General features: G+C 39.4%; 5 protein-coding genes across 5 annotated transcripts; 2 read left to right on the plus strand and 3 right to left on the minus strand.

The window, feature by feature from the left end:
* Positions 1 to 670: 670 nt before the first annotated feature.
* wdr83os (WD repeat domain 83 opposite strand) lies at positions 671 to 3,767 on the minus strand. The gene is made up of 4 exons (XM_055041185.1): positions 3,609 to 3,767; positions 2,990 to 3,095; positions 1,887 to 1,984; positions 671 to 968 (listed from the first exon to the last, which is right to left on the minus strand). Exons 1-4 carry the CDS (start codon positions 3,656 to 3,658, stop codon positions 902 to 904), a joined length of 321 nt encoding a protein of 106 aa, XP_054897160.1. The 5' UTR covers positions 3,659 to 3,767; the 3' UTR covers positions 671 to 901.
* Positions 3,768 to 3,895: 128 nt separating this feature from the next.
* On the plus strand, positions 3,896 to 7,491 carry wdr83 (WD repeat domain containing 83). Its single transcript, XM_055041238.1, has 10 exons — positions 3,896 to 4,039; positions 4,261 to 4,375; positions 4,873 to 4,993; positions 5,225 to 5,330; positions 5,447 to 5,495; positions 5,731 to 5,857; positions 5,963 to 6,030; positions 6,128 to 6,236; positions 6,825 to 6,939; positions 7,059 to 7,491. The coding sequence occupies exons 2-10, from the start codon at positions 4,273 to 4,275 to the stop codon at positions 7,221 to 7,223; spliced, it is 963 nt and encodes a 320-aa protein (XP_054897213.1). The 5' UTR covers positions 3,896 to 4,039; positions 4,261 to 4,272; the 3' UTR covers positions 7,224 to 7,491.
* Positions 7,492 to 8,808: 1,317 nt separating this feature from the next.
* On the minus strand, positions 8,809 to 9,404 carry LOC129367155 (persephin). Its single transcript, XM_055041452.1, has 2 exons — positions 9,326 to 9,404; positions 8,809 to 9,233 (listed from the first exon to the last, which is right to left on the minus strand). Exons 1-2 carry the CDS (start codon positions 9,402 to 9,404, stop codon positions 8,809 to 8,811), a joined length of 504 nt encoding a protein of 167 aa, XP_054897427.1.
* Positions 9,405 to 15,833: 6,429 nt separating this feature from the next.
* Positions 15,834 to 17,199, minus strand: LOC129366837 (transcription factor IIIA-like). Its single transcript, XM_055040898.1, has one exon. It carries the CDS (start codon positions 17,131 to 17,133, stop codon positions 16,057 to 16,059), a length of 1,077 nt encoding a protein of 358 aa, XP_054896873.1. The 5' UTR covers positions 17,134 to 17,199; the 3' UTR covers positions 15,834 to 16,056.
* yju2b (YJU2 splicing factor homolog B) lies at positions 17,102 to 21,469 on the plus strand. The gene is made up of 10 exons (XM_055040897.1): positions 17,102 to 17,291; positions 17,775 to 17,806; positions 18,127 to 18,180; positions 18,261 to 18,343; positions 18,899 to 18,954; positions 19,045 to 19,105; positions 19,217 to 19,359; positions 19,462 to 19,634; positions 20,044 to 20,182; positions 20,708 to 21,469. The coding sequence occupies exons 2-10, from the start codon at positions 17,804 to 17,806 to the stop codon at positions 21,193 to 21,195; spliced, it is 1,200 nt and encodes a 399-aa protein (XP_054896872.1). The 5' UTR covers positions 17,102 to 17,291; positions 17,775 to 17,803; the 3' UTR covers positions 21,196 to 21,469.
* The last annotated feature ends 481 nt before the right edge of the window (positions 21,470 to 21,950 follow it).

Here is a 21,950-nt window from a genome sequence, read left to right on the forward strand (position 1 = left end):
CTCCCAGTTATCAATAACAAAAGGCACCACTGACTCAAAGAGTAGAAGGAAAAACAATCACCTCAACGGGCAAAGGGTGTGAGGTTTGGCGGCTCGAAAGACAAACGAGTCAGTTAGCAGTTGGAGTCAGGAGAAAATATAGTGGAGCTTGCTGAAACGTGGCAGAAAGCCATGCAACTGTGGTGCCCAGTCGGCAAGGCTGCGCCGGAGCCAGCCCTGGAGGGACGTGAGTTATATAACATTAAATCAGTCTCGCGTCCAGCTGACTTCCAGATTCGTGTCTGTAATCAGCAAAGTTACTCATGTAGTTAATGCAGCCAGTGACTTCAGTAAATGAGGAATGAGAGAACGACAGACAAAAGACTTCTATAAGGTTTATGAGCATACATTTTATTGGGAGGGTCATTTAATTTAGAGGATTTCAAGTGTTTTAGAACATTAGAAGCTTTGAAAAATACCACCGCCCTGACAGACAGAACGGTTTATGCCAGTTTTGGGGTAACTGAAAGGAAATTAAGGTTTTAATTTATGCGATTCTGAGAAAATTAATACGGTAGAAGTAGTAGAATAATCTGCTGTTGCATCAAAACATTATAGAAGAAAGTTTGTAGTTTCTAAGCCATTCCGAAATCCCTTGTCGCACTTTTTAGATTCATACTGGACTGCAGCGTTTTGTAAATAACCAGACCGCTTTATTCAGAAAAGTATGCAAACATTTTTATATTTCAAGATTTCATCAGCAACCAAAAACAAAAAAAAAGGCATACAGGATTAAAACTGTAAAACATGACTATCATTTTTTTTCTGTTTCTGTTGTTGCTAATACACAACTCCATGTTTTTTGCAGGGAGTTGTAGGCAGCTGTGGCCAACTTCTGCTTTCTTCTGTGATTGGCCCTTGGTTACCATGGTGGAGACATTGGCTGTGGGTTCTGGAGGTATGACATCACTACGGCTGAGATAGACAACCTAAGAAACACAAAACATTGGATATTAAATGTGTCACCTTGTTTGAAGTTCAACAGAAATTCGGAAACAAATATGTTTATATAATCCACATTAATACACAGAGAAGGAATAACATTATGACACCTAGTCTTGTGTGCTAGTCCCAGGAGCATCGCATAGGGGGGAAAGTTATGACAATTCCAAGGGCCACAAATTATTATTTTTGTTCATAGAAATTAAAAAAAGAGGAGAACCCTGTCGATTTTTCACTTTGTAACGTCATAGGATATTCTAATATTAGAATACTCTGTTAATCTAAATGCAATCTTTAATTATATTTTTTTTCTTGTACATTTACAACTGATAGAATATTACAAATTTTTTTGTCAAGAAATAAAATTTGTTTATTTTCCCAAAAAATTTTCTAATTTTCAATGCAAATGAATCTTAAGTTTATCATAAATTTAAAAAAAAATAAATAAATAAAATCTAGATTTTTCTTATAAACATGTACAATTAATCTAGAATTTTTTTTGTTTTTTGGCATCAATGTATTCCCCCACTGCTATATTGTATTTTTCATTGACTTACCTTGGCCATAACACCAAGTTTCACCCTATTAACCTCAGTGACAGTCACCCTCCACAGCACGTTTATCCTGTTCAGGTCTTTTACCTTCGCTTAATGACACCTGAGATACTTTAATTACATCTTGGCTTCAGAACAACGTACCAAACTTGGCTCTGAACCAACCTTTACTCAAGTTCCTCGATTAGCAGTTTTCTGCTGAGCTAATCATTCTGCAGGACTAACTTGAAACTTGTTATGGGCTCTTAGGCATAGCACAAGCTTAACAGTTTAACGTCTCACTGCCTAATTGGCATAAACATTGCATACATAAATCAACGCAATATAGAAAAATGGATCTGGAGTACTCACATAAAGCTGCTCATCATCTGTTTGGTGTCTTCTGAACTTCTGGAGTTTGCAAAGCTGATGAAGGAGCAGTAGACGGCGATCCATGCGCACCACTTCAGCTGAAACACACAAACTTTTATTTCATTTTAAGAGAAAATGAGGGCGTTTGTGTTGATTTTAAATTAATTACAATGAAGGACTTCACAAGGGATTAAATCAAATTGGAATACATGCATTTGACTTTGAACTGACTGCATAGAAATGTACATAAGCAGGATAGTTCTGTTGGCTCTGTATAGTTCAATGGGCAAAATCTGTTTAGAATCCTGTCTGAATAAACTGAATTTAATCTCATTTGTGGAAAAAAAAAGAAGGTAAAATATTACCAAAGACGAATAAGTTAATCAAACTGAATTTACATCACTGAACTGTGCGCACCAATTTACCAAACGCTGCGAGTCGCTAATGGTGTACCTTGTGTTGAAAGGCAATAGCTGCCCTTCATCCCTTTATTTAAAAGGTGATTTTACCTTTAATCTTCTAAATGGAACAACTGGGATAAACCAAGGTCTACCCTTCATGTCTAACAGTGAAGGTTAACAGGCTTCCAGCGGGCGCAGATCAACACCCACTGAGACTCAGAACAATAGAGATGGGAAATGCAACTGCGTCTTTATTGTTGCTGTGAATAAAGACCCAACAGCAAACTCAATGATGACCAGGAGAAGACTATTTTCAGATCCACTGACCCTGACTGATGACCATCTCCATCTGTTGGGAATTATAGAGAAACGTAGGCGGCCTTTTCGGACACTTTCGCTCTAAGCTATAACTCTACTATCTTTAGAAAACAAAAGACTGCTTTTAGAGTTACTAGTACAAACTCTTAGTTTTAAAAAATATTGAGTAAAATCCTTATTTACAATGAGATTTCTGTCACAAACGCTGATGAAAGTTGACCTAAGGCAAAATGGCTAGAAAAGACTTATATTGGCTGTTGTTGATTTTAGTTTTTAGAAAGTAACTCGGATAATTTTAAGTCGATTCCAGCCACGAAACTCTGATTGGTGCAGATCTAGCTGTGAAAATGTGCAGTTTTTTTTTTGTTGTTGTTTTTTTTTAACCTTAAGCATGAGCCCACACATGCTGAAGATCATGCCGAGCAGGTTCATGTAGTCAGGAGTGGGGTCCTCTAGTGTGGGGTTGGTCTCTGTGCTGGGAGGCTTGTACCTACAACAACAAAACCTTATATTAACCAAAAGAAGAAGAAAATGATAGACTTTTACCATGTGCTTGTAATACATCTTACCTCCCTGTGTCAGTAACAATTAATGCAATTATGTATCAATCTCTTACCACAAAGCAGCTGCACTGCCCTCTTGTGGATAGTCTTCTAACATATAAAAAATGCAAATAAACGTTTTAACTGCTCCAAGAGCTACTTTAAAGAAAATACCAGAGAAGCGTCGGTACAACTAAAGGCAACTCAAACCAATGAAATTCAAATTGTGACAAAGTTTAGGGACACACTGACAATAACATCTTATGTAGATTCTAACCGGCTTTAACCTCCCATAGTTAATCACCGTACTGTTATAATGACTGTAGGCTTTATCGCTAACTACTACTAATCCCACAGTAAGATCCTCACGACTGACTGGGTTAGCACTAGCTAGCTCTTGTTGGTCAGCTAATTCATTCGGCTTGGCTTGTTTTTTCAAAACCAACAGACACAAAACTCACCTTAAAATCTTATTTTGTCTCCTCGGGTCCGTCATACTATTAGTAGACATGTTTAGTTTTGACGTTATCCAATACGGAGGCAACGGGAAGTATATTTAAAAGTCCGCTTAGCGTCCCACAGCTGATTGCCTTCTCGGTTAGGAGAAAAGAGAACCGGGGTCGTTTCCGGTTACTTTCAATATAAAAGCTTTGGACAGTCTGTGGATAAGCAAGTTATGGGAGAACGGAGGAAAGCGATTTTTGAACTTTTATTTTGAAAGTGCTGTTGAACCCCAGTGTGCATTGCTTCCGCGTAATTTGCTCGTGCTAGCAGTGTTAGCGAGTGAAATAAGAAAAACTGCGGATTCATTTACGTTTTTCCAACTACTTTAAACAAATATTAAAAAATGTCATTTCCCGAAACACTACCTGGTTAAAAAAATCTCCACTAGGTAAGCTCAAAAAGTTACTTTTGACTTATATAAAGTAACGTACGTTAATATTAATATTTTCGTTACAAATGAAAAGAAACTTGCTCTCGTATTTATATCGCCTAAGCTTTAACCTAATCTAGGGAAAAAAAACCTCTTACGTAAAATAAAATACTGAACATGAAATAGGCGCTTGAGATATTTTGTATTTAAGTGTTGTCCCGACATGCCTCACTTCACAGGTCCTGTAACTGATGGCGTTTCCTCAGCCCAAACCTCAGCCTCCTCAGCTTCCTCAGCATCTTCTGAGGACCATTAACTGTCAGCAAGGAGCTGTGAGGGCAGTTCGCTTCAATGGTACGAGTCATAATCCCAGCTTTTTTACAATTGTTTTTAGAGATTTGCTACTTTTTACCCCCTTCATTTGAAGTCTGCTCCTTTTGTGTTGCTATTTTCAGAAGGTCTGGATGGAATCAAAAAGTGGCAGAAATCCCAATAAATCAGTTTTGTGTCACCCATACAAACCTGGATTAACACAACAGATAGATTGGATTACTCAAATGGCATATTTCCCTCACATACAGTTTTAGATAAATTTAGAAACAATATTATGGAGGGGCAGGGCTAAAGCATGCAACACAGACTGTCACAGGTTTGAGTCCCACGTCCTCCCACCCCCTGTCACCTGGCTTCCTGTCTGAACACTGTCATATAAAGACCACTAGAGCTGCACAAACAAACAAAAAACAATATTGTGGACATTTCAGAATTTAGACAAAAGCATAAGAAAATACAGCAGTGTATGACAATGCGCTCATGTCCCTCTTTCTCTTGTTTGCTGTATGTCTTTCCAGTGGATGGAAACTACCTGTTGTCTTGCGGCAGTGACAAATCCCTAAAGCTGTGGAGCGTCGGCCGAGGGACGCTGCTGAAGACCTACAGCGGTCATGGATATGAGGTTCTGGACGCTGACAGGTGAGGGAGTTTGCTTCAGTTTTCAGAAGTAGTTATTTGTGCACAGGATGGGATAAAGAGTGAATACCAAAAATGCAGGAAGTATCAAGACGAAGATGCAATAGGCGGTGCTGTCTTTAATCATGATAATTTTGGGGCAAATTGTCCCATTCAACCAAAACATCCGACAGTCAACACGCTCCCTCTGCAGAAAATAATAGTTATGTTCCTTCTTGCCTCCTGTTTTGACAGTTCCTATGACAACAGTCAGCTTTGCTCCTGCAGCTCTGACAAAACTGTGATTCTGTGGGATGTTGCAACGGGTCAGGTCACACGCAAGCTCAGAGGACATGCTGGGGTGAGTTAAAATCACTTACTATATTAAAAATGTAAACAGCCCTGTAAATCCTACACGTGCCTCCATATTTTGATCCATCATTGATACAATTTTTTTCTTTTTAATTCTCTTTGCAGAAAGTTAACTGTGTGCAGTTTAATGAGGAGGGAACGGTCATCTTATCCGGTGAGTCATCACGCTGGAATGACGCCATTTGGGTCACAAGTTGGAAGGTTTACATTTCTGGTGTTTATTTTTTATTTATGGAACTGCTTCTTTTCAAATGTAATTTTCTCCATGTGTGAGTTGTCATTTTTTAAACTTTGACTGTATGTAGTGTTACAGTACTCTTTTAATGCAGATTTTATTTCTGATTTTTATGGTTTTTGAGGGTTTTTTTCTTATCTTTCCCCACCATCAGGCTCCATAGATGGCACAGTGAGATGCTGGGACACGAAATCCAGAAGAAACGAGCCCATCCAGGTTCTAGATGAGGCTCGCGACAGCATAAGTAGCCTTAAAGTTTCACAACACGAACTGCTCACTGGGTCAGCACATCAGAAATGAATTACCACATTTATTGCAAAGAAGCCATTACCTCCCCAGGGTCCTAACGTCGTTCAGTAACAGAGTTTGCCGTTTCTTGCGTTTAGGTCGGTGGACGGCAGAGTGAGGCGTTACGACCTGAGGATGGGACAGCTTCACGTTGACCTCATCAGCAGTTAGCAGCTTCATTTCAGTATCTTTGTGAAATTCTTTTTAAGCAGGGGAAATAAAAACTGAAATGTGTTACTACTGCGTACGTCTGTGCGTTCCAGGTCCCATTACGTGCGTGTGTTTCAGTCAGGACGGGCAGTGCACCCTGAGCTCCAGCTTGGATTCAAAAGTGCGACTTCTGGACAAGAGCACTGGGGAAATGTTGGGAGAGTGAGTGCTTATATATACATATTTAATGTTTGTGGTCTCATCGCAGCTTAATATTTCCTATCAGAAAAAGCAAAACAGAAAAAAATGGTTTTCATGATAAACATCAGGGGAAAAAATGCTATTAAGCCACAACGGTTAGTTTGCATTCATTCCCTCAGTCTTTTTTGCCTTTGAACTAAATAACTTGGGTCAAACATTTTGCTGCCACCTGTTGGGTTGGAGCAAGCATCCCGCTTTTTCCACCAAATGTAATTCTCAGTATAATTTCACATTTTACTCATAAGATCTAAACTGTTATATATTTGTAGATGTATCAAGTTCACATTTTCTGTCATACTGACCTGTAGCGTTAATATCCTGCTAAAATATATGTTGAATCTGTGCAACCCACAAAAATACCAAAAAATGTTAATTTTGTTGTTTTTTTTGTGTGTTGGAACAACACATTATGTATATTAGATGCAATTTGAACAATTAAAAAGAACCTAGGTCAATAAAATGTGTTTATTTTTACTTTTAAAAAAGAGGCTAGATTTAAATTGTTTTAGGTAAATGATTTGGTTTGTCTGCTGATGTGGACTTGTGTAGATACACTGGACACAAGATGAAGGGCTACAAGTTGGACTGCTGCCTGTCCAGTAAAGACACCCACGTGTTGAGCTGCTCAGAGGACGGACACGTCTACTGCTGGGACCTGGTGGAAGTAAGCGGGAAGCTAAACAGCTTCACTGTTCTCTTGAACGTTTACATTTTAAAAACTTAATGTAATCTTTTAAGATCGAAATCTGACCAAACACGTCTCATATCCGTCTGAAACCGCAGGGGTCGTTGTCGTTAAAGCTGCCGGTGGGAAAAGCAGTCGTCCAGTCGCTGTCTTTCCACCCGACAGAGACCTGCCTCCTCACTGCCATGGAGGGCCGCGTTCAGGTGTGGGGGGCACAACCAGAGGAGGCGCAGGACGACACCCCGGTCAGTCAGAATGGCTGAATGGACTTGAATTCCTCTATTAGAGACGTAAAATGTAGTAACATGAACTAAAGAAGTTTCCTTTTTTTCTGATATTCAACATCTGTCCATGTAAGCTCTGGGCTTTTCGTCTGGAATTTGCTCTAAATTAAAAAAATATGGGATCTTTTCTTTAGCAAACCTGTCAGACATAATACATTTGAACCTTTGAATTGTCATTAAAAAAAGACCAACATTTTTTATCGATATAAAATACTTGATCAAAGGAAATAAATCACATATCACTCTTGTTTTTGGGGTTATTTGCTTTTATCCGGGTTTGGTTGAAGGTGAAGTCGTCAAATAGTAGAAACAAGACACTGGAAAAGTTGAAACTATGCAGATGAATTCTGATTGTTTTACCTGTTTTGAATATAAATTTTTTATCAACCACAATATTTGATTTGAAAAAAAAAAGTTTAATACAGTAATGTAACAAACTGAATTGCAGTTTTTCTATACCCGGACTGCCCCCTTGTTTTGTTGACTAAGTATTTTTACTACATCTAACCGATTGCAATATATTTTATAGCAGGGAAACTTTGTGATCGTCATAATAATAGAATAAGACCTTACAGACTTCTTGTCTCACTGTGGAGTTCAAAAAGATGAACCCTGCATTTCTCTAAGTTGATTATAATAGAGAAAATAATTAGAATATTTTAATATTATAACTGAAAAGACTCCACATGTCCTACATCTTTATGCATGCAAATTTCTTTAAAGAGACTGTAACTCTGCAATGTAAACAGATGACTACAAAATATAATGCAAATTTCAAGAATAATACCCACTGAACTAAAACAGAAAATAATTAACTGATGTAACCTATTGTAACCTATTACATTATGCATATTTTAAAAATTCAGCTTATTTAAGGCATGTTGACGCTGTCAGCATCAGGACAGTGGATAATTGACCCAATACAAAAAAAACCCACAACACTGTAACTTTGCATTTGTTAATGTAAACCGAAAAAGCTCATAAAAAGCATGACTTGATAGAAATACACATAGCATAAATGAAACCACATCATGTTTAATGCATTTTACATTAACTGAAAAAAAAAGTAAACTTTAATTAAACATGACTCCATTACAAAATAAATTAATCTGATCTAAAAAAAAACAAACAAACATTAAATAAATAAATATCTTTAGTTTTCACATATGTACACTTTATGTAGCTGAACAATTTTGGAGCTTAATTCAGCATCGTTTCTAAATTGGGAAACATTTCTAAAGAGCTACGTTTTTTTTTTTTTTTTTTTTAATAAATAGGTATTAGCTTATTTACAATTCTCTTGTAATTCAAGTTAAAGCGTTGGTTCCATTTTACCTTAATTGGAAATAACATGAACTCACAAAGCAATGCTTCTTGGAAATCTAAATCTTGGATAAAACAGAAATGTGAGTCAAACATTAGAATCTGCTTATGAAGGCTCTTTTCTGAGAAAGAAAGTTGAGTTATTTGTTTTTCATTTTGGAGTAAGTCAAATCGTCCTCTCCAGATATCTTTAGCTCCCTCTCACCTGCCCCTTCCTTATGCCCCTCGATCCGGGCTGTTTTTAATCTGCACAGCCGCAACCGGCGGCAGAGAGTTTCTCCACCTTGTGCCAGCGGTGCGAGTTGTCGAGGAAGGCCATGTCCTCGTAGTGAGTGGGCCTGCAGCACGGCACGCTGTGCCACGGCTCTCCGGGGGCCGGCTGCGGAAGCCGCCCGCTGACCAGCAGGTTGCTGAGCGTGAGGTCGTAGTTGGAGCGGGCGCGGGGGCAAGACCCCCCGCAGTACTTGAACAGGACCGTCTCGTCCGAGTCGTAGCCCAGCCCCAGGTCCCGCACCTGCAGCAAGACAGAGTGGAGGCCGCACTGGGAGTCGGGAGTGGAGCGCCGGGTCCGGACCGGGTCTGGCTCATCCGCAGAGGCTTCCCTTTGGATTTCTTCCGTTGTTTTTCTGTCCTCGTCTGAAGGCAACACAGGTTTCTGCTTTTGGCCTGGAAAGGACAAATTTATCAACCTTTAACAGCACCCTCCTTAACTTATTTGTACTATCCCTAAATCGATGAGTCACGATGTCCCCACTTACCAATCAAAGACCTCATCCAGCGGCCTTCTACCTTGCCGACGCAGAACAGAATCACGAGAACCTTCAAAAAGGGTTTCATGGTCACGGGTCTGGTCTTCGTCAAGTTCAGTCCCTCGAAATGAACCGGAGACGTCTGCGTACGTCCGTTGAGAAGTGATGGAGACGAGACACGACCTCCGATATATATATATCCCTCCGGGATGAAGAAGGTGGGGAGACAAAGAGATGAGACGAGGAGATGTAGGGGGAAGACCAGACACTAACCCGTTACTTGCCAGCCGAGTCTTTCTCACTCACCTGAGACTGACGGAGAGCGTAGGAGGGGCAGGTGGGCGCTTGACCCAGAATTTGTCCTGTTGGGATTTTATGCGTTGGTGTAAATCACAAAGTGTTTCCCCCACAGGTGTGTTTTCCAAAGCAAGCCGGCCTCTAACGGTTTGGGTTCCCTAAAAGTTGATGGTTTTATTTTTTTCTAGAAGACATTTTGGACAGTTAAGTTACAAGAAATATGAGCGATGAATGAATCAGTTCAAAGCCAGACAGATACGCTTGAGAGTCAAATATCTTTGAGACAAAAATGTAAAAAAATTACGAGTATAGGAAACGTGAAAACAAAAACACGTTTGCTAAAAGCCCCTCTGAGTTATTGTGGAATTACCTGTGGTAAAGTCTGCTTTTTGTCTCTAATCCCAGTCTACATGCTAAATCCAGGAGACAGAGGAAAGGACATCAAAAGGCCGAGCAATAAAGAAAAGAAAGAAAAGGAATCAGAGTTTTATAATTAGAACATGGCCTGGTGCAGGAGGAATTCCTCAATGGGTGACTCCTCTTGAGCTGGTCCATAAATTGAGGGATTTCACCAGCAATGTGTGGCTGACATGTAGAATATGTAGAATATGTATTATGCAATGATTTCAGGGCCCAAACGGGCAGCGAGTGGAATTCAGCGATTGAAAACCAGGAAGACGCAGGGCAAACACCTCAACTCCATATTTGGCAAACCAAGTCCTTGAGACAGAGAAGAAAGACTGGCTGATTTATTTTTTATGGTTGTTTCATTCACAGATGACTGAGAAAATATATTTTGATGATTACATGCTCACTGTGACACCAAACCGGAACATTTAGAACCGTCGACACTTGCACAATTCCTTGGATTATTCGTGCCCCTTGAAATTTTTCCACACTCTTCAATTTCTAGGGACGTCTTTATGAGGTACATCAGCATGAATGAGAAGTACACTTTATTTCTTATCTTTTTATAGATATAAACATCAAATGCAGGATCTATTTTTCATCTAATCATTTCATTTTTTACACAAAGTAACAACTATGTTAAAATATGCAGCAGATTCAAACATTTCATTGCTTAGGATGAGATAACGTAGAATTTCTTAATTGGTGAATTAGTGAATTTGAGCCAAGGGAAGCTAAAATACCAGTTTTGGTTAAAACATATTTACTGACAAAGTTGTTTTCATCTTAAATTGCAAAATGTATATTGTTTTTGGATACCTTTGGCTCTTTACTGCTCTGAATGTTTTTTTTATTTCTTTCAGAAAATTGCCTTCTTTTCTGAGTCTAATTAATCCTTTCATGCCAAAGTCAGGGGAGCTGTTGCTGTCTGCCAATCTGGGAATATTTATAAGACAAAAATGTTGCTCATTCTAGAGTAAAAAACATTATTCATGAGTTCAAATGATCCAAAATCAGGAGTGGATGTCCCTGCATCTTCACCTAATGGTCAAAAATAAAAGAAAGGAGTTTAATAAAAGTAGTTTATTTCAAAAATAATGGTAAAATACAAACTATGCAAACTTTAGTAGAGTGCAGGGACTGTATTCAATGTTGTATTTTTAAGCACATAATATCTGACTTCTGTTAGAATTTTTTAGACAAACGCAGCATGTCCAATAAAGCTCTTACCATATTTATGATTTTTAAACAGGCCCATCGATTACGACTCCGTTGATGTGATTTACTAAGGAATTATCCCTAAATCCTAAAATAGAACTAGCTACCAAAATTTACTGCAAAGAATTTTAGTACTTCTTTTCAGGATGATAGTTTTGAGCTTGCATATGATAAATGATTTGATGAAAATGGAACAGGTGTGCAAACAAGTCGAAGATTACTCAAACTCTCCAATAAAAGTTACTCTTTAGTTTCTTCTCACCTCATCCAAAATCACACATTAGCTCAAGTAGACAATATATCCAAAAGTAGGAACTGGATCTGAGTTTGGAGGTGAACATTTGATGCTTTTGATGACCATTATACTCCTGATCAAAATGCTAAGACCAGATGAAAAATGGTCTCAACATCAGCCACATTTTTTTTTTTTTTTTTTTTTTGAAGAAGAAGCTGCAATCGGGAGCCAGCTTCAGCGACCGCTTCGTCCATGACGGTCAGCATCTGTGACACACATTCTGTCTGAGTGTCCTAACAAAATAATAAAGTCAGGAGTAATAGCATTGTTTTCTAATAAAGTTGCCAAGCTTCAACCCTTCAGGTTGCAGGTCGCCCTCTTTGTTGAGGCCAGTGAAGTTTAATGTTAACCAATAAATACTTAGAAGAATCAGAGGTTGAACGAGTGTCTAAACATGGGACATTGAAAGATGGAAGAAAGTTCTATGATATGATTTTTAAAAAATGCGATCTTAATGTCTTGCAACAATCTTGATGTCTTGCAACGTTACCAGCATGACAAGGAGGTCGCACCTGAGATGTTTTCTACATGGCACAGTGGAGGAGGCGCAACCCTGATCTGGGGGACCTTTTCCTGCATTGGGACAGTGGAGCTTCAAGTTGTGTTGTCAGGCAAAGGATTTCCTCTGTAGAAATAACATCACTCTTTTGTTCCCCTCATCTAAATCCATTTGAGGACATTTGGGGTTGAATGGCAAGGGAGGTTTACAAAAATGGACACCTGTTCCAGAAAGTGGATGCCCTCCATAAAGCCATTTTTACCATTCTGAGCAACATTCACATAATGAGACCGAGCTGGAGCTGTTTGAATTGTCTGGCACTAAAAGTAGTTTAGATGATGTTTGGTAGAGTGGGACTATCTTAGAATATTTTGTAATAATAAATCAAAGCAAAAAGAAATCATATGTGGGGTACCTCAGGGTTCTAGTATTGAGTTACTTTTAATAACACCAGTGTGATTCTTCTAGCTCAGGTTATTGAGTATAACATTTTCTATCATTTCCATGATTAGCATGCAATATTTAACAAATCAAAAATCATTTTGGTCACTCTAACTGATCTAAAAAAACAAGAGAGAGAGAAGTTTGATTTAAACTTCAGACGGTAAAAAAAGAAAAAAATAGATGTAGGTGTATTTCTTTTTCAATTTGGTGTTCACTTCTGGTTTCACCTTTTCAGAGCAGATCAATTAATCTGTGACTTGGAAACGTATATTAAACTCACACACATTAAACAAATGTAGTTGGCGCAGTTGGGAGCAATTGCTGCTGCTTTTTCTTTCACTAAAAATGGAAAATAAAGACAAAGTGGCAGAGGACCAGACATATTCACATTCCCAAGGATACAGAAGAATTAAGGCAGAGTGACAGATAAGAAGACAAAGGGAAGCCAGAGGAGGTGGTGGGAGAAATACAGTGGAGATAAAGCAATCCTGGTGGATTATAGTCTGAGGGACTGGTCTGGAATTCAGCATAGTCAGAAAAGAGGAATGGGAAGAATGTAGCAAGACTTTCCGGAACTGTCGGAAAGAGAGAAAAGGCTGAAATAGTTGACAGAATTTCGCAGGTTATCAGTTACCGACACACTGTCAGCACATCAGCATACCCTGGAGGTGTTATGCACTTACAGTAGCATGAGAACAAAGGTTAAATTAAACAACAATAATAAAAAAAATATATATATATATAGGCCTATATATAAAGTTGAGACTGAGCGCTCAACTTTTATTTATAAAAGCATAAGGCATCAAAAGTAATGAAAATCTGATTTATTTACAGATGTTTTAGGGGGATATTCTTGAACTTTGCCCTGACTGGCGATGTAGAGTTCAAGTATTGTTTCTAATAAATCACTTATTTTGCCTCTTATGGTTCCATTTTGAAGCTCTGTCTGGTTCGCTACCATTAAATGCTAACCTACATACGCACAGAAACTCCCCACAAGCAAAGGAAAAGTTGTCCCAAGCTTTTGACCCATATTTAGTACCAACTTCATAACAGGGAAAACATGCAAATAGAATGTTAAAAATGAAAAAAGAATGTGAATGTATGTAGCTGATGTGTCACTTTCGTAAGACAAGTCCTCTGCTTTAATAAACAGTTTTTGCTTAATTGCTCTACTTTACAGACTTGGAAAATATTTATATTATTTTTCTCATTGACAATTTTTGTTATATGAAAGTGTATGTGTAATTGCAATTTAATGCTAAGTTTTTAGTTTGTGTATTTTAGATAAATATCTGCACTAGTGGGTATTTTTTAAGCCCGACGTGGTCAGTTTGCGCTTTGCTTCATCAGAAACAAACCTTAAAAAGTTTGTGCTTAGAGTCGAAAGAAAATGGATCCGAGGGACAATGATCACAAAACTGAAGAATGACCTCAGCTTGCTACAGCAAACCAAATATGTTAGAGCTTCAAAAATAAGCATGAAAGACTTGATGTCTGATAACTACCACTGGTTTGTCGGTTGTGACTGGTGTTTGTAAGAAACATCAATATCCGAGGCGCTTACTGTAGGTGTCATGACTTCAGCAGCCATGTTGAAAAGGTATGCCGGCATTTGGCCTGGAGGATGACACTACACCAATTAAAAGGGGTGTGCTGTGCATTCCTGACCTGAGCTGGTCGGACAGCCAGCCCATATAGGGACCGTCTGAGCCGAAAGGGGGCAGGAATGTGGGGAAGCAGTATTTCCAGTAAGTGGAAATATTCACGGAGGACTTAGCCTTGGAATCTCAAACTTGCGCGGAGCGACTCCTGTTTACGCTGTAAATCAGCTGGTCAGAGCCGAGACGCTCGACCGTTTGTCACGAAGGCACAAGAGGAGGAATGTGCAGGTTTGTGCTCCAGCTTTTATCGTGGATCAGGTGATGGTGCAGGGATAAAAATCTGGTTGAGGAGAGCGCCGCCAGATGGAGGTCATGGAGCAGTGTCACGTTGGCTGTAAATGTCTGCTGGCGTAATGATCTCGGATATTCTAGGTGAGAGTTTTTCTGCACTAGAGGAGTTACATTTATTCACTACTCTTGTTGCTGTTCTATCATTGTGGGTTTTCATTCTACTAAGTATAGTTAAAAAAACAGAAGAGCGGCAAAAGCAAAGGAGATGGATTAGCAGTGCTTGGCAACAACTGAAGTCATCATCCAGGACATATTGAGCTGTTCGCATGTTGTCTGAAGACTGTCACTCTGCAACAGTCTTCAGTCAGAGGCCTAATCAGATATGTTGCAAGACTGAATGCTACCACAAAGCGATCCTGTCACACAGAGATAGCTTGATTAATGAATTAGCTATTAGCAGCTCATTTTGCTTCCAGCATTGAGTCAATTGCAAAAAGCCATAAAGTTTAACATGACAACCACATTTACTTTAAAACAAGAAATTCAGCAGGTGTTTGTCCTATGCTGTTGCTTATTTCTATAAATAAAATGACAGTTACCTTTTTGTTTTAGATAAATGCAATTAGATACGCTATACTTTTGTGTAACTATATTACTGTTTCAACTAAAGGTTGTCTCGCTGTAAGAATCTTGTCAGCCAAATGTCAACAGAAACAGAATTTGGCTTAAAATCATTGAAATGGTCATCAGAATCAGAAGAGATGCAGTACAATAATCCCCAACAGAATGAAATACATCACTTTTTCAACCACCTAGCATTTTTAGATTTGCATTTATTGTCAGAAATCCTTTAAGAATCTCCAGATGGAGATCATGCCTGCTGCAAATCTGACTATTACATAAGAACGTGAAACATAGAATGAGGTTACTGAGCATTATGAAGTATTAACGTTCTGCTGCTTTTGGGTTATTGCATACATAGATTCCAGATGTGTTTACAGCCACAGTAAGCAATGACAATCATAATGTTCATGTCCAGTGTGGTGTTATTGATTATAGACTAAGACTTATGCTCACTTTTTCTATGTTAAATACTGACAGAGCCTGATTTATACCTTTAGAAGTGGCTAACATTTACTGAAGCACCTTAGCTATATTAGTGTCACCAAGGCATCAAAAACATTATATATTGTGCAGCCACGACATATTTAAATATACCTATAAAAAGTCTCATTAGGAAAAAGTACTAACAAAACAGTTTAAGTTGAATTTCTTCACTAAAGAGGACATTCTTGGGCACTTTTGTTGATTTTCAAGATCAGCTTATAGGCTAGAATAGTAAGAATATATAAACTTGATGTATGTGTAAGAATGCAAAACAAAAGAAAAAAAAAAGTGGCTCTCGCTTCCAAAAGAAAAGCTTGCATAAGGAACCTGAAGAAAGAAACATACACGCCAGAATTTAGTCAACCGCTTTTAACTCTTCGGAGAGAAAAAGGACACAGACAGCAGCAGGTGGAATGAGGTCCAGCCTCATTTTCTTCTGAACACCAGGTGGATACAGAGAGCATGCAACCTATGAAATATTGAACTGTTTCAAATCTTTCATATCTTCTCTCAGTGACAGAGAATCATGATCTCCAAACTTACAACTCTTAACAGTGCTGATATGAATCACTGAAGCCTACACTGATAAAGGAGGGTTCATTACATTTGTGAGTCCATGAGTGTCCACAGTGGGCTTACACAACAAGTTAGTGTCCTGCAAGAGGGACATCAGCACAACGGAACCGGGCTGCTCTGTTTTGTCTCGGCAGAGCCCTGGCTCCGGGTCAGGCTGCTTTTCACACACCAGGCTCTCCGCTTCTCTGTAGCCGCTCAGTCTGGACGCGATGGACCTCGTTGGTCTGCTCTTCTTCGGCTTCCTGCCCTCCGGGTCGTGAACCACACTGTGCCGCTGGAGGCTGCGCTTCATGGTGAAAGCCCTCCCGCAGCCGTCATGCGTGCAAACGAAGGGCCGCAGGTTCTCGTGGAAGGAGCCGACGTGGCTCTGCAGGTTGAACATGGTGGTGTAGGAGCGGTCACAGCCCTCTCTGGGGCACTTGTACACGAGCCGGGTGTCGGCGTGGACGCGCTGGTGCTGCCGGAGGAACCACGAGTCCCTGAACACCTTGCTGCAGTGCTCGCACGTCAGAACAGCCCTGTGCTGCTCCTTCCTGTGCTTCAGGAAGTCCGACCAGGTCTTCCCCGTGAACGGACAGCCCTCCTCCGCGCAGGGGTAACCTCTGTGGACCTTCTCGTGCCGCTTCAGCTTGCTGGGGTTGGAGAATCGCTTCTGGCAGCCGTCGTGGGCGCACTGGAAGGGCGGAAGCTGCGTATGCTGCTCACACAAGTGGGCCCTCAGCTGCTTGTTCTTCTTGAACTCCTGGCCGCAGCCCTGGAACGTGCAGACGTACTTTTTCTGCTCGTGAGCGTGCGCGCGGCTGACGTGTCTGCTCCGGTTGGTGCTCGTGGTGAAAGCCTCCGCGCAGCCCTCCACGGAGCAGCGGAAGGGCTTCTCCCCGCTGTGGACGAGCTCGTGCCGGGCCAGGTGGTAAGGCGTGCAGAAGGACTTCCGGCAGCCCTCGTGTTGACACGAGTGTGGCCGAAGTCCCGTGTGTTTACACAAGTGGGCGTCCAGCTTCCACTGTCTGTTGTAAGCAGCCGAGCAGTCCGGGAAGGAGCAGAAGAAGCGCTTGTGCGTCTCTGTTTTGGTTTCCATTTTCAAGTTACAGAAGATGCCGGGGCTGGACACGCGCTTCACCGTCTGACGGCGGTATTTCCGGATAAATTCGACGTAACATCCGACGGAGCACGGAAATTACGTGGGGCTCTGACGTTTGTTGTGTTTTTTTTAGCCGTGTTGCTAAAACACAACTTGTAAGTATATTTTAATATCTCAGGGGAACAATTATTCTCAGTATGAGCTTACTTAAAAATAAAAACCTACTCAGCGACAGTCTTAACTTATTTTATGTTTATCTGGACTTTATGTTTGCGTGCGAAGAAAACGCACGTTACCCGAGAAGCTAACTGCTGCTAACGTTGGCTAACTTTTCCCTTAGACATTAAGGATAAAATCAGCTCCATGTCGGGGCTGCCCAGGCCTTACACAGTATTTGGTGGTGATATTACAAGCAGATATTTTAACAAGAAGGCATAGAGTTAAAAAAAAAAAAAATCTGTAAAATGTGGATCAAGTTTTATATGAAATGGGTTGGGGTTTTAATGCCATGACCTAGGAAATGCTTCACAGTTACAGCTTGAAAAGTCAAAGAAAGCCTCAACTTCATTTGCAAGCCTATTTCTAAACTGAGCTTGAATTATTGTTTCTAACACAATTTACCTATTTTATGTTTAAAGGAGAAAAGTGCTGACCTCCAGCTGTCACTATGGTAAGATGAATTGTTTATAATTCGCTTCTGTCTGTATTGATCCATTTATTTTGACAAATTAACAAAAAATAACTCAGAATAAAACATTAATCTTTATGAAAATGAAGACGCTGACAATGTCAAGTTGACATTGTTTTTTTTCTTCTATGTCTCTATAAAGTTTACTATGTGTTAAAGTCTGTATTTTATCTGCCATCTGCTAAGTTTGAGTCTTTAAATAACAAGTTAAGAAGCTGTCTTCTTCATTTATTTTCAGAGCTTTGTCTGTTTCAGGATGAAATTTGCTCTCCTTTATTGACCTGCTTGTTTCCGGTTTACAGGGTGAAAGAAAAGGAACCAACAAATACTACCCTCCGGATTTTGATCCAGCCAAGGTGAATGTCTGACCTAGCAGTTGTTGTCTAGACGTTTCAGTCCTCTACAGTTACCTGTTTTGCCATTCTTTGTTTTTTAGCATGGCTCCCTCAATGGCTACCATAAAACTCATGCCCTGCGGGAGAGGGCGAGGAAACTGTCCCAGGGCATCCTCATTATCAGGTCAGTACAACGCCAAAAACGTGAAGTGATGTTGCAGTATTATCTTTTCTTTTAATTTCCAGGACTTTCTTCCTTTAATATTTGCTGATATGGTCAAGATTGAGATTACGTTTTAGAACCCTGTAGGAAAATCATTTTTACCCAAGCAACTCAAAAATTAAAACAATAAAAATAGAGTAAAAGTGAATACGAGAAAGTTCTAGACGTGCAGTATACCACAAAGAGTCCGATACAATCAGCCAGATCATTAGTCACAAACAGTCGCAGTAGTGTGCTCTTGAGCCAGCCATGATGAGTGAAGGGAGGTGGTGTTGCTGTCTGGGTTGCTCTGTGCCTGCCTGCAGCAGAGCCTCTCAAACTCAGTCGCATTTAGTTCAGCTCAACTAATGAGATTTCAGTTCAATTCAGCGTAATTACAATGAGAACAGATTAACAATACATGAGGATTTTACAAATCAGAAAATGTTTTGATTTTACAAATCAGAAAATGTTTTGATATATGTAATATTCACCCAGATTGTTTGATTTTTACCTGACTGTTTTTTGTCTGTCAAGATTTGAAATGCCCTACAACATCTGGTGTGATGGCTGCAAGAATCACATTGGCATGGGTAAGCTAAAGTGGAAAAACTGAAACACAGTTATTCAGTCAAACGAGCCATCTTTTTGTTTTTATAAGCCAAGCCATGTGTTTTGCACAGGCGTGCGTTACAATGCCGAGAAGAAGAAAGTGGGAAATTACTACACCACACCAATCTATAGGTAAAAAAAAAAAGCACCAGGCATACTTTATAAAGTGTATTTTTGACAAAAAAATATGCTTTTAAAATAATAATAATAATAAAAAATGCTTCTTTCTGTTCTCACATGTAGGTTTAGGATGAAGTGTCATCTGTGTGTCAACTACATCGAGATGCAGACAGATCCTGCGACTTGCGACTACGTGATTGTGAGCGGAGCGCGCAGGAAGGAGGAGCGCTGGGACATGGCTGAAAACGAACAGATCCTCACCACAGGTAGAAGAGTTGTCTTCACCTTTAGTTTTGCTCCCATTGTTGCCCGTGGGTGCGTGTTTCGCCCCGTTGTGATCGGTTCGTTCTTGCGTCCTCTCGGAGCAGAAAGGGAAGAGAAGGAAAAGCTGGAGACGGACGCCATGTACAAACTGGATCACGGCGGGAAAGACAAGGAGAAGCTCACAAAGGCTCTGCCTTCTCTGTCTGAAATCCAGGACTATCAGGCAGGCTGGAAGGATGACTTTCAGCTCAACAGCTCCCTCCGCAGGAAGTTCAGAGTAAGACGTTAGCTCATTTACTGTCTCCTTAAACTAAATGCAAAATTTGTCAAGGATGAAAAAGATTATTATTTTCAGAAAAGAGATGGCTTGAATTGTAGATCTACATCTGTTTAACCATGAGTGAATAGTCAGTATTTATTTCTGATTCATATTTTCATAATGCTCAGCTGATTTAGTCTGCAGAAATAAATTTTGTTCTATAAAAGATTCAGAATGTTATTTCTTTCCTGTCATAAATCTCTATGACATTTAAGATAAAGTTAATAACTGTAATCTTTGTTTTTCATCAAGTCGTGACATTTAACAAATTATTTATTTATTCGGTAAGCAATCATGAGGTAAACGTTGGTAAAGTCATTTTTTAAGTGTTGCCTTAGTGTTGATTTTTATTGATTTGACAACTCAGGTAGAGAAGAAAGTTCTGGCCGAACAGGAGGAAAAAGATAACGCTGTAAAGATGAGGGCAAACCTATCCATACCACTACTGCCAGAGAAAGAAGAGGACAAAAAATTGGCAGGACTATTAACTTACCAAACACCTGACTGTAAGTGCCACATACAGAAATATGCTCTCTCTTTTTAAATAATTCACAAATGTGTTTATAATTTATTTTTCATCTTTTCATAAATTAACTGCTTAGCTAAATTAATTTTATGTCAAATATCCTCATACATGTTACACATCCAAAACTAGAACTTATTATTCACCAAATAAAAAGATGCATCCACTTATTTTCCAAAGCCGTGACATCATCATCTGGTCTTTTCATAAATTTTTAGCTAATAGTAATCATTTGCTGTACAAGCTTTTGATTTTGAAAACATTAATAAATAAATCTGACATATTTTTTTGTACATTATTGTGCCATTTAGCAAGGCAATTTTTAATATGTCCATGCCATATGTCCTTTAAACATTTACAGAAAACAGTAGAATTAGCTAAGAAATAAACTTAATGTATAATGTTGATACAGTTCTATAACTATACGTAAAGATTTTTGGTTCATGTGTATAAAAATGGATGTAATCCAATTGGCAAAATGTTACTTTTCATTTTTATCTTTTTAAAGCTTATGAGGACAAACGGCACAGCAAGCGGAAAGAGATTGCCTCTCGTTCGTGGTTTAATACCGCCTCCTCTCCAGCGGGAGGCGCTGCAGGCAGCCTGCTCCATAAGCTAAGCCTGCAGGGGAAAGAAGCAGCTGTGGCCAAAGCCCTGGGTTCCTCCCAGAGCCCGTTAATTCGCAGACGCTCCAACGGATCTGGAGCTAAAAACGAACAGTGTGTCACCAGAACCCAGGGAACGTCTCAGCAGGGAGTCCATACATGTGAAGAAGAACCGCTAACACAGACAGAAGGACCTCAAAGTGTTAGGTCTCCTCTAGGACTAGAGAAAAATCACACTAATTCCAGTGAGCTGGTTGCCAAAATTGCAAAGGAAACAGACCAAAGACTGATTGATACTGTGGACTGTGGGAAGGAGAAAGAAGAAAATAAAAGTTCTGTAGGAATCACGTCACTGGTTGCTGACTACAGCGACTCAGATTCTGACTCTTGACTTCGATGTCGCCTAATAACCTAAATGCTACTATTTTTTGATTGCAGAAAAAATTAAAATGCTTATCAGAATTGAGGCAATCTGTTATCGCATGTTGCAAAAGCAATACTATTGTTTTGAGGTACAGAATGCTCTGGAATTAAACTTTATATATATTTTTTGTCATCAGCTGGATGCATTTGTCATCGCCTCAGAATGGATCTGTGAATATTTTACATGCATTATCTGTCTGACAACCATTAAAATATTGTTCTCTTTGGTTTCTCTTCTTGAAGTGAGGTCTGGCCGTGTTTTCTCTCTTTTAAAAACTGGCATAAATTTGCTTCATCATTTCACTTTTTGTTGTATATTGTTAGATCTATTAATGTTTAAAGTGACAATTTTCAGTGAAAATCTGAACTTTGTTGTATTTTCACAGCCAGCAGATATGTTTTCTCATGATAATTATGTTTTCTAGCAGTTTTAATAAAGTTTAGATGAGCTATGGGCAAAATATGGGGTTATCAGGTGCTTAAATAGTAACAAACGAGATACATAATCTGATAAACAAAATTATTGGTAGGTGTCCAGAGCGGGCTAGCTGAGCTAAATTTAACTTTAAGACTGCAAAATATCTTCAGAATCTGAAGTTGTTGTTTTATCTCAGTACAATAACGATAAATCATTAGGGGATATAAAAATCCCCTAATGATCAAGAACCGTTTCTAAACAAAAGAACATGCTGTTTGTAGTGGCAAGAGTCATTTAGAACAGTA

Source organism: Poeciliopsis prolifica, unplaced genomic scaffold (genome assembly GCF_027474105.1).
Source record: "Poeciliopsis prolifica strain line A6 unplaced genomic scaffold, Auburn_PproV2 SCAFFOLD016, whole genome shotgun sequence".
Lineage (NCBI taxonomy): Eukaryota > Metazoa > Chordata > Actinopteri > Cyprinodontiformes > Poeciliidae > Poeciliopsis > Poeciliopsis prolifica.

Excerpts from the sequence above, each read along its gene's own strand:
- wdr83os (XM_055041185.1), bottom strand. The coding sequence starts at position 3,658 with ATGTCTACTAATAGTATGACGGACCCGAGGAGACAAAATAAGATTTTA. Across the intron at positions 3,096-3,608 it reads AGACAAAATAAGATTTTAAG|GTACAAGCCTCCCAGCACAG; the intron begins GTGAGTTTTGTG and ends TTGTTGTTGTAG. Across the intron at positions 1,985-2,989 it reads TGTGTGGGCTCATGCTTAAG|CTGAAGTGGTGCGCATGGAT; the intron begins GTTAAAAAAAAA and ends TGTGTGTTTCAG.
- wdr83 (XM_055041238.1), top strand. The coding sequence starts at position 4,273 with ATGGCGTTTCCTCAGCCCAAACCTCAGCCTCCTCAGCTTCCTCAGCAT. Across the intron at positions 4,994-5,224 it reads GAGGTTCTGGACGCTGACAG|TTCCTATGACAACAGTCAGC; the intron begins GTGAGGGAGTTT and ends CTGTTTTGACAG. Across the intron at positions 6,237-6,824 it reads ACTGGGGAAATGTTGGGAGA|ATACACTGGACACAAGATGA; the intron begins GTGAGTGCTTAT and ends GGACTTGTGTAG.
- LOC129367155 (XM_055041452.1), bottom strand. The coding sequence starts at position 9,404 with ATGAAACCCTTTTTGAAGGTTCTCGTGATTCTGTTCTGCGTCGGCAAG. Across the intron at positions 9,234-9,325 it reads CTGGATGAGGTCTTTGATTG|GCCAAAAGCAGAAACCTGTG; the intron begins GTAAGTGGGGAC and ends TGTCCTTTCCAG.
- LOC129366837 (XM_055040898.1), bottom strand. The coding sequence starts at position 17,133 with ATGGAAACCAAAACAGAGACGCACAAGCGCTTCTTCTGCTCCTTCCCG.
- yju2b (XM_055040897.1), top strand. Across the intron at positions 19,360-19,461 it reads CGAACAGATCCTCACCACAG|AAAGGGAAGAGAAGGAAAAG; the intron begins GTAGAAGAGTTG and ends CTCTCGGAGCAG. Across the intron at positions 20,183-20,707 it reads AACTTACCAAACACCTGACT|CTTATGAGGACAAACGGCAC; the intron begins GTAAGTGCCACA and ends ATCTTTTTAAAG.